The sequence below is a fragment of the Lygodium microphyllum genome, chromosome 7, assembly GCF_053477565.2.
Source record: "Lygodium microphyllum isolate KBCC chromosome 7, Lygodium_microphyllum_v1.1.10, whole genome shotgun sequence".
In the NCBI taxonomy this organism is placed as follows: Eukaryota; Viridiplantae; Streptophyta; class Polypodiopsida; order Schizaeales; family Lygodiaceae; genus Lygodium; species Lygodium microphyllum.
Genome location: NC_141141.1, coordinates 58,911,973 through 58,927,580, shown reverse-complemented (window position 1 = coordinate 58,927,580; position 15,608 = coordinate 58,911,973). Strand labels below are relative to the sequence as shown.

The 15,608-nt window shown below is 41.3% G+C and overlaps 1 protein-coding gene across 2 annotated transcripts in view; it reads right to left on the bottom strand.

Annotated features, from left to right (window-relative positions):
* The window catches only part of LOC148033492 (uncharacterized), a 69,514-nt gene that overhangs the window by 38,629 nt on the left and 15,277 nt on the right, over window positions 1-15,608 (bottom strand). The window contains exons 2-4 of one of the 2 annotated variants that reach the window (XM_087681430.1): window positions 6,638-6,734; window positions 6,129-6,587; window positions 5,557-5,891 (exon numbers count right to left, since the gene is read on the bottom strand). In XM_087681430.1, the coding sequence (XP_087537556.1) occupies window positions 5,557-5,891; window positions 6,129-6,587; window positions 6,638-6,734 (891 nt within the window). The remainder of the gene's footprint in view (window positions 1-5,556; window positions 5,892-6,128; window positions 6,588-6,637; window positions 6,735-15,608) is intronic. The other variant, XM_087681431.1, reaches the window with a different exon arrangement.

Genomic DNA, 15,608 nt, shown 5'->3' with positions numbered 1-15,608 from the left:
CAGTCATTATTTAGGCATTATTTTAGTGATTTTTGTGTGGCATTTGTGGCATTTTATGCCAATCAACCAGCATTAAATGCTGGCTGACCAGCTGCCACATTTGGCATATTTTGGGCCTATTTATTCAGTGGTTGCTCCTCCTCCCGTTCAGTTGTCATCATTCTTCAAGTGGTCTTCTTGCTGGCGAGAGGAGCCAGTGTCGGTGCCCATGCAGCCACAGTGACTCACTATTGTACACGTCATTCTCGTGTTTGGTATATGGATTCCATTTCCCAAGCACATCTATGAGTTCTCTTCTTTTGCATTGTTCGTCTATTTTCTTTCTCTTCCATCTTGTGTTCAACATTTACAATTGTCTATCCTTCCATTGTGCACCACTTTTGACATGGTATAAGATTGCAGGATCTAGGTTCCTATTGTGCTTTTTCTGCTGATCGCAAGTCTTTCTTGCCCCTAGTGATCAGGCATGTGTTTTTCAGACCAGCAACCTGCGTTTTCAGCCTACGCCTGGATTCCAGCCTACAATCGACAATTTGCTGCATTAAATGCTCAACCAGCCTGCTTTTTTCATTTTTGCCCCTAACTGTGTTGAGCGACTATTTGTATAGGCTGTTTTTGTTGTTTCTAGCAATTTTGGACTAGTTTTTCTTCATTTTGCAACAGTTGGCCTTCACTTTATTATGATCAGATTTTTGGTTGCACTCCATGTGAACTCTCATTTCGTGAAGTCTTTGATGTTGGTTTGGCTATATTCCCTTTCCGTATACCTTCTATTCTCTATCTTCTCTTCTTATCTTGTCCCAATGGCTCCTCCATGCACTTCTACAGATGATAAGTTACATGGACTTGACTCTCTTACACGGAGTGCTATGATGAAAGCTTGGCTTGTGCAGAGGTAGATTTGGTACATTATATGTGGAGCTATTCCTCGGCCTCGGCGCCCTTTTTCTCTTCTCAAAGATTTTGATGAAGACAACCATGAGGAAGCTATGCTTACATGGGATTCAAACAATGCACATGTGTATTCTGCACTGCTTCGGTGTATTTCTAAAGAAGTTCTCCCGGTGGTTAGCTTCTCCAAGACATCACCAAAAATATGGTCGAAGCTTCAGATGATGTACGAGGCGCTTTCCCCCATACGTGTAGTGACCCTTTATGGACAGCTTCAACAGCTAAAGTTTGAGTCGAAGGACACCATTCAAGCATTTTCACTCTGTGTTACACAAGTACAAGACCAACTTCGACACATGCAGTCTGTCCTTCCAGAGGCACATCTAGTGGAAATGATACTCTACAAGCTCCCCCCAGATTTTGAAGGGGTGGCGAATGCTTTGAGGGCACAAACATCATCTACACCTGTGAGCTTCACACATATGTCCTCGATGCTACTTGAGCATGAGGCATCTTTGCATTTACAAGGGAGACTTCGGTCTCATTATGAAGGTGCCAATAAGGCCTTTACGGCTTCAGAGAGGGGTGACAGGAAAAAGAAGTCAATAGCCCAATCAACACCTAAGAAACGCATTTCTTTTAGTTCGAAACTTATGAAACATTTCTGAGAGTAAAAAACGTGGGATTTTTTTTTGTAAGTTGAAATCCAAAATATGGTTTTCACAAAAATTGTTGAGCAATGTTAAGCATGATGATATTGATGTGTAATGACTAGAGAGGGCTCAAGATTTTGAATGAGAGACTAATTTTTTTGTGATTTTGTTTAGTTATTGAACTTTGTCAATCTAGTATCTATTCTTATCTTGAGAGTTGATTATTATACGACTTTAGTCTCATTTATGAGTTATTTATGATATATTATGATTCATTCTCGATTTTAATATTTTGTCAGTTTGTTTTAAAATGAGAATCATGATATTGCAACTTGACTTAATCCATATTGTAGATAAGCTATTTACATGTTTATTTCAATTTTCTTTGTATGATATATATGAATCATAGTGTTTAGTTCTAAACCATAGTATAGTTTGTCCAAAGACTAGCTTTGACATAAGTGACAAGTGAATAATGGATCATGGATATGTAAAGTATTATTCTCAATTGACTCTATTATCATTCAAGCTCAATTGGCCATTCTTTGTTTAAGAGACAGTTCCATAGAGATTTAGAACCTCTTTCCCTAGAAAACTATTAAAAATCCCTATATAAACAAACCCATGTTTCTTATTTTTACCCCTCTTGAAAAAAACTTACGAAACACGTTTCTAACGTTTCATTTCTAAACGTTTTTTACATTTCTGGCTGCTATGGACTCAGTGTCATCAGTGTGGTAAGAAGGGACACTTGCAAAAGAACTACAAGGAGTTAGCAACCTCACGAAAGAACGAGGAGAATAAGAAGCGAATGTGAACTCCTCTGACGAGTCATCCTCTTCCTCAAACTTCGACTCTGATCCTCTGGCCCAGAGGAAGTCCAAGGCACAGCAAGGATCCACTTCTTCACACCGAGGGAAAGACTTGACTACCTTTTCCTTTGCTACTTTCTAGTCCAAGTAATGCGGTTATCCCTAATGACTCTCCAATGCTAGAGAGGGAGTGTGAGAGGGTGGTGCAATGGGGCAACCAAGCCTCATCTATACAAGTGCACAAGTTCCAGAGAGGGACGTCTCTGACGCATCAACCGAAGTCCAACAAATTCAAATCCTGGAGCTGGGATTGACATCTAAGTTCATGATGGGTTGTTTCTTTGAGAGAGCTAGATTGGCTCCTAGTCCGAGCTCACATAAGGGGACACTTTGGCGATCTTGGCTAAAGGCGGAGAATCCATGGTCGCATATGTTCAGAGGCATTTTTTATAGGATAGTCTTGTATACTATTAGGAGACATCATACCAGACACAAAGATCTGTTAGGACTCTTCTCTATTTTTAGGAAATGGTACAATCAACATCCACATCAAGTTCTCTCCAAGGCACCTTGGTGGTGGCTTGATCACCCACTACTTGGGTCCATGGTTCTACTTAGGTGGTTCTTTGTTGTCTAGACTATGATTAGCCTTTATCATTGTATCATTGTATTGTATCAATCCCCCATGATTTGAGAGAGGGTATTAGCAAGATTGTCAACTCATGTGTGAGTCTATACATGCGAATTGAGCTAGGCACACTAGTCATTATTTAGGCATTATTTTAGTGATTTTTGTGTGGCATTTTATGCCAATCAGTCAGCATTAAATGTTGGCCAACCAACTGTCATATTTGGCATATTTTGGGCCTATTTATTCAGTGGCTCCTCCTCCTCCCATTCAATCATCATCATTATTCAAGTGGCTTTTTTCTGTTGGAGAGAGAAGCTAGTGCCAGTGCCCATGCAACCAGTGACTCATTGTTGTACATGTCATTCTTGTGTTTGGTATATGGATTCCATTTCCCGAGCACATCTCTAAGTTCTCTTCTTTTGCAATGTTCTATTTTCTTTTTCTTCTATCTTGTGTTCAGCAATTTATTTCAACACTTCTCTGTCCTTCCATTGCTGTACCACATATGACAACTTGCTCTTCTACTGGTATATGGAGGCTTTCCCTCTCGAGGTAGATCTTCAAGCATCTCTTGATGCTACCACAACAGTTGCTTCTCGCTAGGTCTTCTAGCTGGGTTGCTTCATCTTCCATCCTTCTTTATGGTTCTTGACCCTACATAAAGACCAACATCAAGTTCCTCTTTCTTCTTCAGCATCAACATCCATGGTTGAGAGGGGTTCCTACCCTTGGCTTGGTACCTATAGGTTTCAGCATTGTCTCCAACATTGTCCTCCCTTCTTTGTCTACTCACCCTTGGGCCTTTGCATTGCATGATCATTATCATCTTAGTAAGAAGGCACTTGGGCAAGTGAACAATTTTCCCCATGAAGGGCACTATCCAAGTGGCACCTAGCTATATGCACATTCTCATCATATAGCATTCAATTGTACATACCTCTTTACCCCTTTACTTTGTAGTCAACACCTTTGCAAGTGGTTGAGTGCATTCTGTTTTGTGATGTATGAGCCAACCATCCCTTTTTCCCTCCTTGGGAACAAATTCATGGGAAAATGAAAAAAAAGGGAGAAATGCTGACTCGCTCACTCACTGTTGTTTGACTCATCACCCGCTGCCTGTCCACCCTATCAAATGAAAAGAAATCATTTACATGGTTCATCCGTAAGCAACAGCCCTTGTCCTGTCAGTTGCATGCCCAAGCTCTAAAACTTACCTTATGCTTGAAAACAATAATGTTTCACATTCCTATAAATAACAATGGGTTTTCCAGCAATAGACTCATCAATCAAGCGTGTGCCAGAATGAAGGGAAATCAACAAGAAGGGAAGAATAAAGGAGAAAATCATACATTATTCACGCATAATTAGCCAACCCACAAGTGCTACTGACCGCATGGAAGTGGGCACATGCCAAATGGCCTTCTCTTGCAACAAGATACACTTCTAGACCAAGAAAGTTCAAGGTGTTGGCACACCTATTTTGAAACTTTAAGTAAAGATGGAAAAAGTACAGAGAAACAAACTATGCAAACTACAAGCTGGAAATGAGTGGATCCATAATTCAATAGTCAGAAACAAAAATTGTGGTGCCGGTGGGATCGCGATTTGTAATGGAGTGCTGCAAAGAAAACAAAATACAACTGTTAGAAACACGATTGTCAGTACAAAGGATATTGCAAAAAAATAAGCAAGCAAAACAAAAGAAAAACTTAAAAATTCCTCCAGATATGTCTTGTGGCCGCTACTCCTAAGATGATGGACCACTCTCGCCTCTAGTTCTGCCCTCGACGCCTCGCGCTGCTATATCCAACGTCCTGGAGAATGTATAGCCTCCTCCCTGAGTCGGTGCCAGTCGTCCGCGTTTAGCCACTTGGGCTTTGAATCCTCACTCTTGAGTGCCTTGCATGCGTCCAATCGTCTGTGTGACATATATGCACGCATGAACTCCATCCTGAAAATAGGAGATGCCCTACACCTCTTCCAATCTTGTTTCAACCACCTGTGGTACCCTAATGAATAGGGCTGATCACTACTATACTACTACTAAACTCCGACAATGGGGAATGCACTTGCACCTAATTTGAAAATTGCATGGGCTCTGAGACAAGAGGGGTGTGCAAGGTTCCTCCTCAAGCCACCATGATGGGAAATGGAACCACAAGAGTTCCTCAAAAAAACAGCAAAGGGCACCTTGCTCTCAGGACACCCAGCCACCGAGGCAAGCTAGGCCATGCAAGATGGGCAGGTTAGGAGAAAAAGAACTAAATCACGGGCCACTTAAAGACATATATGAGAATGCAGAAGTGGTGACTATCAAACACTTGACTTCAAAATATTTCTTCTTTGTGATTTACACTTCAGTATTTAAAGTAACTATGCACATACTATAAATTAGTGACTTAATTATAAAAGCAACTGTACTTCTACCAGAACTTAGTGCAGAAGGTGAAAAGCCATTGTATGAAACATTGACAAAGTCGAAAGAGTTAAAATTCATAAATCCCACAAATGACACCCAACAATGACATGATGGGCAGCTCAAGACCCAAAAAACTAAATGAGCGCATACCTGAAATACAATTGGTATTAAAGGCCACACAGAGGACTTTTTCTCTCGCACAAACTGCTCAAATCCATACTGCACAGCAAGGCTAGCCAAGTATGGGAAAAGTGCAGCTGCAGCTGCAGGCCCAGTCCATGGCCATACAAGACTAAATGCCCCAACAGGTAGAGTAACTGCAAGAATCATTGTTACAATAGTAGAAACCTTGTATCCCAAGCTTAGGCCATCACTGCTTTTCCATGTAGCCACTCCTGTTGAAAGCTGAACTTTGTGTGCTATAAGAAGGAAGATTGCTACACCCATGTAAAAAAGGGTCTCCGTGAAGAAAAGAATCAAAAAATCTGTTGCACCAAAGCAATCAAGCACTCAGACATCTTTCTCCAACGTATAACCCTGTTTACAAAGTTACCCGATTTTCATACCACAGCAATATAAGCAAGAGCTCCATAAGATGAGCATTCTTTCCAAGTTTTAACCTAAAACAGTTTAACAACAGCAAGATTCAACCATAGACATACATGACAAGTTTACCACTGAGCTAAGTCAAGATAAAACAGATTTTGACCACAGGTCAATACCTGTCACCAAGGAATCCTCCAATATCATCTTAAAAGCCTTCCTTAAGAAAAAGGGAGGAAGTACCACCGATGACACCAAGGCAATTGGACCAAGCACCCAAAATGAAGAAACCCACCAATTGTTTGTGTCCAAAGCTACAGAAGCTTCTGATTCTTGTGGCTGATCACTTCCACATGTGGAAAAGGAGACAACCCCACATCGGCCTGCATTTTTCTGAATCATTTCTCCTTTTACTTCTAGAATGTCATTGTCTGCCCTTTCTAGCACTAGGGGATCTTCCTGTGTGTGTCCAGCATCCGAATATTCCAAGGCTTCAGGTAAAGGATGAATTGAGAACTTCTTTACCAGGGGATTAAGCTGCAGCAGGCTCTGTCCAATGGAGTGATGGTAGCTGGTTCCAAACCATTTCAGCAATCCTACTGCTGCATCATACTTGTCTGCATTACAAGAGCTAAAACCTTCATCAGAACATGAGGCACACTAAAATATATATTTCAGCCACTCTTACCTTCATGTAATCTTTGATGTTTCCTTTGAAATGGGAATCTGAACATCAAGGCTGAATCCATATATATGTGAGGACAACACATCATATTCCTGAATGTCTGTATTAAGTTTCATGTCAGTGCTTGACCAGATTTTAGCATTTAACAAGGAGAATTTTCACATTGGACTCCCTCCTTGCTACCTATCTGCCTACCTGCCTCCCTCCCTCTCTATGCAGCACTCCAAAAAGTTCAATCTCACTTAATGCAGCACATATGGATTGTGAGTCTAAAAGCAAATTATAATCCAGCTGCTCCCTTCCTTGTTACCTACCTGCCTGCCTCCCTCCCTCTCTATGCAGCACATATGGATTATGAGTCTAAAAACAAATTATAATCCAGCCACTCCCTTCCTTGCTACCTACCTGCCTCCCTCCCTCCCTCTCTATGCAGCACTGTAAAAAGTTCAATCTAACTTAATGCAGCACATAGGGGTTGTGAATCTAAAAGCAGGGTTTGTAAATCTGCAAATTATACTCCAGCCCACAGCTGGTTCAAAAATGCAACTTGCCACAAAGAATCAAAATTCTGATGCAAGAAATCCAGTATAGCTGCTCCACACTCTCCATGCCAATCTCAAAAATCATCCCTTTCACAGCTCCAACAGCAATGATTCAGTGCACACCCCTTACATTTAAGGCTTAATCCAGGAAATTAGCCACACTCGTGTGTAAATAAGGACTTGAGACTTTGAGAGACCTTAAATTTTAGCCCCATACCCTTAAGAAAGCTCTACAAGAGCAATGCCCCATGGGCCCACATCATGCATAGTCAAGGATGCGATTGGTCAATGTCTTTTTTTTCTGGATAAACCTTTTCTTGCAGCTCCTCTACACATTGTGTTTCAGGGGTGAAACATTGTGTTTCACCCTAAAACATTTCACCTTTGGGCAAATCCCAAGCGACACGTCAAGTGAAATAGTTGAATAATACATATAAGATAGCTTCCTTTATAAACAATGAGTTCCAAATTACACATTTATACTTTGCAAATCCTTTCATGTCTACAAAGGATGTCTTTTCTCAGGTACACAAGATCAATAAGGATGGATCCTATACATAGAGGGTGCAAAAACCCAACTATATTTTTCCATTCAGAAATCATGTTTCAATCAGCCATTTCACTCAAGGTGTTTCGTGTGTCAACGAGAAGTTAGGCTTGATGTTGCTAGTCATTTGAGATCTACATGCAAATGTTCAAGACACAATTTGTGTCTGCATGTGCTTGTAATCTAGGTACAATTTGGGGCTTGATGCAGCTGATCATTGGAGACCTACAGGTCACAAGGACATGAAATTTTGATATGCCTTAATCTTGCTGGTATGGTAACAGGCCGAGGACCTCAAGGATGCAATGGGAATCAAAGGCAAAGGTTTTGGTGGTCAATTGGTATCAGATGTGACCTTAGGACAGTGATTTGACCAATAAGTGTCAGTGGTGACACTAGGGACTAGCATTCATTAATTAATTAATGCCAATCTAAGGGTTAACAAAGGTTGGGGATCACTTCCGATTGTAAATGGCCTGGCCAATTAAATTATGGATGGACACATTCAAGTTTGGGCAGGGTCAGAAGGGCTGAATTTAATTTTCCAAATTATTTAATTCTGAAAATTAATTAAATGGCTGGATAATGCGGGAAAATGGGTTTAGAAGGTTGCCAAATGCCCGTGCAAGATTGAAAAACTTCTTTGGAGGTGGATAGAGGCATTCACTGCATCCAACCTGCAAGAGAGAGGAAGGAGATGCTGCTAGTCAGATCTACAACCATTGGAGGACCTTCTAAGGCAGCCAAGGGCAAGGGAAGACCAATCAGCAACAGGCGACAACAATTTTGAGGCTCCTTGGATCTGGCAACAGCAAACTGATGGCTAGCAATAGCAAATTCTAACATCCCTAGCAGTAGGCAACAGCTCCTGTGCAGTATTTGACAAGCTGCGGCCAATCTGAAGGCCTTTCTCGTGAAGAATTCCTAAATTTCTGTCTTCTGTTTTCTCACCTTCTCCATCTTGTGCTCAATCAATCTCTACATTTCTCAACCTTTTGGATCATAATTTAGTCAAGTTTGTTGGAGAAATTAGGGTTTGACAGCTACCTCGAGACCCGTGCCAATTGGTGAAGGCATCATACATTGAATTCAGCACCTAAAATTTGTGCAATTGTCAAGGCATTCAAACGCCAGCCCATCCATTGTAATTTGGGGCAACATTTGGCCAATTGGTGATTCCATTTGTGCAAGTCTTGGGTGAAAAATCAAGAGACAATTGGCCCGAATTGATTGTTGATTGTTGCTACAGCAAAAGGGCTTTTGGAACAGCAAAGGAAATTGTGAATCTCAACTTGTACTCATTCCATTAGCAATAGATTAAACAAATACCGAAAGGGATGCTAGTTTTGGGGCCAACATGGTATCTAATGTCCAAGATTATTAAGGTAATTTATGCATTTTAAGTTATGTTCATTTGTTGATTGTTGTAATTAAGTGCTTGATCAAGGATTTACCACCCTTTCCAAGAAGTAAGGTGAAGTGAGTGATGCATAGTGGCAATGCAATATCCTGCGATGAAAATGTCAGGTAGAGAACAAAACGTAAGCAAGAGTAGAGAGTGAGAGTCAGAGAGAGAGATGGACGATGTTCTTGGGTACAATTTTTTTTGCGTGTACCTCTTTAGGTTTTAGATAGATATATATGAAAGTACAAATGTGTTAAGGGTGTATTCACACCCGTACACATATAAAAGGCACGATGGCCCTTTATTCCCAACAACCTCCCACCTAAAGGCAATGTGCCTTAAGAGGAGAAAAGAATCAGCTAAGTCTAGGTATGTACAAAGCTGAAATACATATACCTATCCAACTTCCATCAGCTGTCGGCAATGAGCAAACCACACTACTGGAAGACCCTTCATGAGAAGACCTACAGGATTATCATCTGTATGCACTTTGGCAAGCTCAATGCTCTTGCTATCAAGTACATCTCTAATGAAGTAATACTTCACATGTATGTGCTTCGTCTTTGCTGGCATGTTGGGAATAAAGGACCATCGTGCCTTTAATATATGCACGGGTGTGAACACACCCTTAGCACATTTGTACTTTCATATATATCTATCTAAAACCTAAAGAGGTACACTAGTCTTTTTGTATCGAATATCAGAGGTATCATGCTCACTCTCCTTTCTACTGCTCTCTACTCTCCATGTGTGTTATCCGTCGCGTTCACTCTCATGTCCATCCCACTCCATCAACCTGGTATCAAAACCACAGGTTGTGCACACTTCCTGAAGCCTGTGATGTGCGTCACGCCACGTGATAGGCGAGCAGGCGGTGTAGGCCAACAAGAGCCTCGGGTATCGGAGGCGATAAGGAAGAGTTGTAGGGTCGCAAGTAACGCGACAGGCACACGACAGGTCGACAAGGAAGTCAAGCAACTGATGTGCAGCCAGGCAGACGGAAGAGCAACAGTCAACATGCAACAGGGGGTCTAGGAGCTCACGAGCTTGGCGGCAGACGGGACACTGACCAGGACCAATCGTCAAGAATCTAGTATGTGCCTACCAGTCCACGCAACACCAAGCGACAACGGGCAAAAGTCGTCCACATGAGGCTAGGCGACAACGGGCAAGTCAACGAATTTTTTTTCTCGGAAATATCTTTTTTTCTTTTCTCCTTTATCGAGCATTCACATGCAAAGGCACAAAGTCAAATTTTGCTTAAGAAATTTGGAGCTTTTCCCAGATATGGGGACTTTAATGCAAAACTAGACAATCTGCCTCAGAAATTGCTAAATTGTGCACATTTGCCCGGGAATTTTAGGCTTTTCACATTTTAGTGAATTTTTTTTAATTTCACTGAAATTTGTGCACACCAGACCCAAAAATTTTGGGGATTTATCCAGACTTGATGCGAGTAAGACACAACAATGATATTTGTCTCGGAAATTGCAGGAATCTGTGACATTTTGCCTCCAACATTTGGGGCTTTTCATGTATATGCAAGAATTGGGCTGAAATTTACCCAATTTCTCGACATAGATGCACATTGGACCCCGTGCAATTTGGGGCTTTTGCTATTTGGGTGAAATTGTGCACCATTTGGTCATTTTATGTACATGCGGGTTTAATTCCATGCAATTTGGATACCTAGCACTTGGAAAAATTTAGGGGTTTTGCTGAAATTGCTCTATTTTGGCAAAATTGGCCTATTCTATGCATGTTAGAGGCAGTGCAAATGTATGGTTGATGCTTTGAGCACAAAAATTTTGGGGCTTTTGACCGTGCATGCCAAATTTTGTGCCCGTGGGTGCATGTACAACCGAAATTACAGCTAAAATTTGGAACTTCTCATGTAATGTGATGTATTTGTCCTTGGAACAGCTGTAATCAGTTGTGGAGTGCTGTAGCACAAGGTTTAGTGCTTCTGAAAATTTATTGGCAGATCTGAAATTTCTGTTTTTACATGGTTATTTATTGCTGGTTGGTACCTGTTTGTACCTTGGTCACTTGTGTGACAGTTTGGGCCTGCATTTACTGAATTTTAGACTTTTTCCTCCAAACAGTCTACGTACATTGCTTCCAAGTTTTATTGTCAATTCCTCAGATCACAAGTTGCTTTGTCCTACTATTGAGGTTCCTCATGTTCCGCATGTGTTATTTTCATTTATGGTTCCTGTTATATGTTTGGTTTGTTTCACCACGCCTCCCCCTTTCTGAATTGAGAAGAATCCTTCCTAGGATTAAAAGGTTAGAGGATGACGACCGTTCAGCACATAATGTGAGAGCTTTACCTTCTCATGAGCCAGGCATAGAAATTTGGATTATACTCGAGATTAGCATAGCTATCCATGTCAAAAGGGCGAATGCCTTCGCAGTAGTGACAGCACTCATCTCATGCACATTAAGAAGCTTGAAGGAGGACATAACTTTGCAATCTGGCAAAAACAGTGCTATAACATCCTATTGCGGAAGAAGCAGGCAAGGCCGATTAAAACCAAAGGGGCAAAGCCCGTAGATATGGAACAGGAAGACTGGGATGAGTTAAATGAGCTTGCACGCTCAACCATCGAGCTATCGATTTCTAATACCTTACTGTTTAACATTTAAGGTTTGGATTCTGCCTATGCTATTTTGACTCGATTGGAAGAACTATATGCCCAGAAGAGTGCCGCAAGCAAAGTTTACTAGCTGAAAAAGCTTATGGATTTGCGTATGAAAGAGGGTACAGCAATGTCTACTCATCTGAGTGAGTTTAACTCCATTTTCAGCCAGCTGGTTGCCTTGGAGTTCAAGATTGATGAAGAATTTAAGGCTATGTTTTTACTTTGCACTCTGCCACAGAGTTGGGATACATTCTGGACTGCTATGAACAATTCTAATGTGATGCTTTTGTATGCTGATGTAGAGAGTGCTCTACTCATGGAAGAAATGAATCAGCAGAACAATGCATCCAATAAGTCTTCCAATGCTTTGCATACTAGGGGCAGATCACAGCAGAAGGGCAAATCTAATAGCAAGGGACGCAGTAAATCACATGGTAAGGATATTGAATACCATCATTGTGGCAAGAAGGGTCACTTTAAACGTGACTGCTACAAATGGAAGAAAGAGAAAGGAAAGGGCAAGAAGACAGATGATAACAAGGAAGAGAAGAAAGAGACAACCTAAGAAAAGCAGTGTCAAATTTGAAGAGGTGAATGTAGTCACTCATGACAGTGACAGTGGGAATGACGTACTCTTTGTCTCTTCACACTTTAGTACACATGCTTTACTTGCAAATATGAATGATGACATGCACACTTGGATTCTAGATTCAGGTGCTTCCTTTCATGTCACCCCTCATCGTGAGTAATTCTCTGACTATACAGGAGGTCAACATGGTGTTGTCCATCTTAGGGACAACTATGCATGTGACATTGCAGGTATTGGAAATGTGCAGTTGCAATTTCAGCATGATTTTGTCTTCACACTTCAGCATGTACGTCATATACCTCAGCTCAAGAAGAGCTTGATTAGTACAGGGCAACTAGATGACGATGGATTTCATATCACCTTTGGTGATGGAAAATGGAAGATCTGTAAGGGATCTAGGGTGATTGTCAAAGGTTGTAAAAGTGATACCTTGTATCCTCTCCATGTATCTAGTGTGTGTGACCATGTTGTTGCCGTGACCAAGCAACCAAGTGTTTCTTTGTGGCATGGCCGGTTGGGACACATGAGTCAAACTGGAATGAAAGTGCTTTCTCGTTTGGGTTACTTGCCTTGTCTTCGTTATGTTGATTTTGAGCATTGTGATCATTGTGTTTATGGTAAACATGCACAGACGTCTCATAAGAAGTCTCTTTTGTTGAAATCTTCTCCTCTAGAGTTAGTACATTCCGATGTATGTCAGATACGAGGGTTATCTTTAGGGGGGAAGAAATACTTTGTCACCTTTGTCGATGATGCTACACGAAAGGTATGGATCTACTCTATTCGTAGCAAGGACGAAGTGCTTGACAAGTTTCAAAAATTCTTGGCATTGGTTAAAAATCAAACTGATAAGACACTTAAGTATCTTTGCTCTAACAATGGTAGGGAATATGTGTCCAAGGCCTTTCACGCATTTTGTGACAGCAAAGGGATAAAGAGAGAGGTCATTGCCCCTCATAATCCATCCCAAAATGGAGTTGCAGAGCGTATGAATCCGACCATACAAGATAAAATCCGTACTATGCTGTCTCATGCTGCATTACCCCCTGGCTTTTGGGCAGAGGCTGTTATGACAATTGTTCACTTGATTAATCAGTCACCGAACAGGTCTTTGGGGAGGGGGGAATTCCTCAAGAAGCGTGGTCGAGCAAGCCACCTTTATATGCTCACTTGAAAGTGTTTGGCTGTGAGACTTTTGTGCACATTCGTAAAAAAGAACACAACAAACTTGAGCCAAAGTCTTGTAAATGCATTTTTCTAGGATATGGTAACGAGGGTGAAATGGGGTATAGATTATAGGATCCCAAGAAAAGGAAAATAGTACGCAACAAGGATGTTATCTTCCGGGAAGATCGTATGCATAAACAGCCAGAAAAGACTGAGGAGGTTCGTAGGGTTGTATTCCAGGAAGAAATAGCTTTTGGACAGCAAAATGTGCCCACTGTACAGCAGCAAATACATGCTGTAAATGAACCTACAGATGCAGAAAATAATGCTGGAAATGATCAGCCAGCCATTGCCCATAATGATGAGCCACTAGATGTGCAGGAACAGCCAGGACAGCAAGCTGTTAATGCTGATTTGCAAGCTAAAATGTCAGGGCAGCAAGCTGAAAATGGAAATTTGTAGGCTCAACGGCCAACAAACAATGATTATTGGGTTAGGAGATCGTCTAGGGGTACTAGACAACCTGATAGATTCGTTCCTGATGGAAAAAATGTGGCTGATTATGTCATGTTGAGAGACTGTGGTGAACCATCTTGCTTCAAGGAAGCAATGGACAGACAAGACAGCAAAAAATGGTATAAAGCCATGTTGTCATAGATGGAATCTCTTGAGAAAAATGGCACTTGGGACTTGGTACAGTTGCCTAAAGGGCATAAAACCCTTCCATGCAAATGGGTTTACAAAATGAAGGCCACTTCTGGTTCCTCGCCACAGTACAAAGCAAGATTGGTTGCGAAGGGGTACAAGCAAGAACATGGAGTTGACTTTGATGAGATCTTCTCTCCTATAGTCAAGATAACTACATTGAGAACCATTTTGGGCTTGGTTGCAGCTGAAGATATGGAGCTCATACAGATGGATGTAAAGACTGCATTCTTACATGATGATTTGCATGAAGACATATATATGCAACAGCCTGAAGGATTTGTGGCAAAAGGGAAAGAGAAGATAGTATGTAAACTCAAAAGAAGTTTGTATGGGCTGAAACAAGCACCAAGAGAATGGTATCATAAGTTTAATACATTTATGCAATCTCAAGGTTTTCATAGAAGTCAAGTGGATCACTGCTTGTACACCAAGAAGGCAGCAGACGGTAGCCTTATTATCTTAGTTTTGCCGGCAGGGATACTTATGCCTTGGACTCACTGAAGCAAAGTTTTCATGGCAGCTTTGGCATGAAGGATCTTGGTGATGCAAATCACATTCTTAGCATGCGAATACTCAGAGATAGGTCAAAAGGATTACTCTATCTATCTCAATAGGAGTATATCTCCAAGGTTTTGCAGCATTTCAATATGCAGGGGGAAAAAATAATTGGGGTTCCATTGCCTCCATATGTGAAACTCAGTGCAGAGAACAGCCCTGCATCTGATGATGAGAAGGCTGAAATGGCCAAGATATCATATGCTTCAGCTGTTGGTAGTTTGATGTATGCTATGATTGCTACACATCGTGACATTGCCTTTGCAGTGGGAATGGTTAGCAAATACATGGCAAAACTTGGTAAAAAGCATTGCAAAGCAGTGAAAGGTATTATGAGATACCTCAAAGGCACAAAGGATTTGCGCATCTGCTTTGGAAAGCAAAAGTCATCTGTCATTGGCTTTACAGATGCAGACTATGCTCGTCATGCGGACTGCAGAAAGTCCACTTCTGGGTATGTGTTTACCTTCACAGGAGGAGCAGTCTCTTGGATCTCCAAGCTACAAAAGTGTGTTGCATTGTCTACTATAGAGATAGAGTATGTGGTTGCCACTTAGGCATGCAAGGAGGCTTTATGGCTTTCACGTCTGGTGGGAGAGCTTGGCATTACAGAGTTGTTTGTTCTCCATTGTGATAGTCAGAGTGCTATCATGCTAGCACGGAATCCCGTCTTTTATGCAAAGATGAAGCACATACAGGTGAAGTATTACTTCATTAGAGATGTACTTGACAGCAAGAGCATTGAGCTTGTCAAAGTGCATATAGATGATAATCCTGCAGATCTTCTCATGAAGGATCTTCCAATAGAACAGTTTG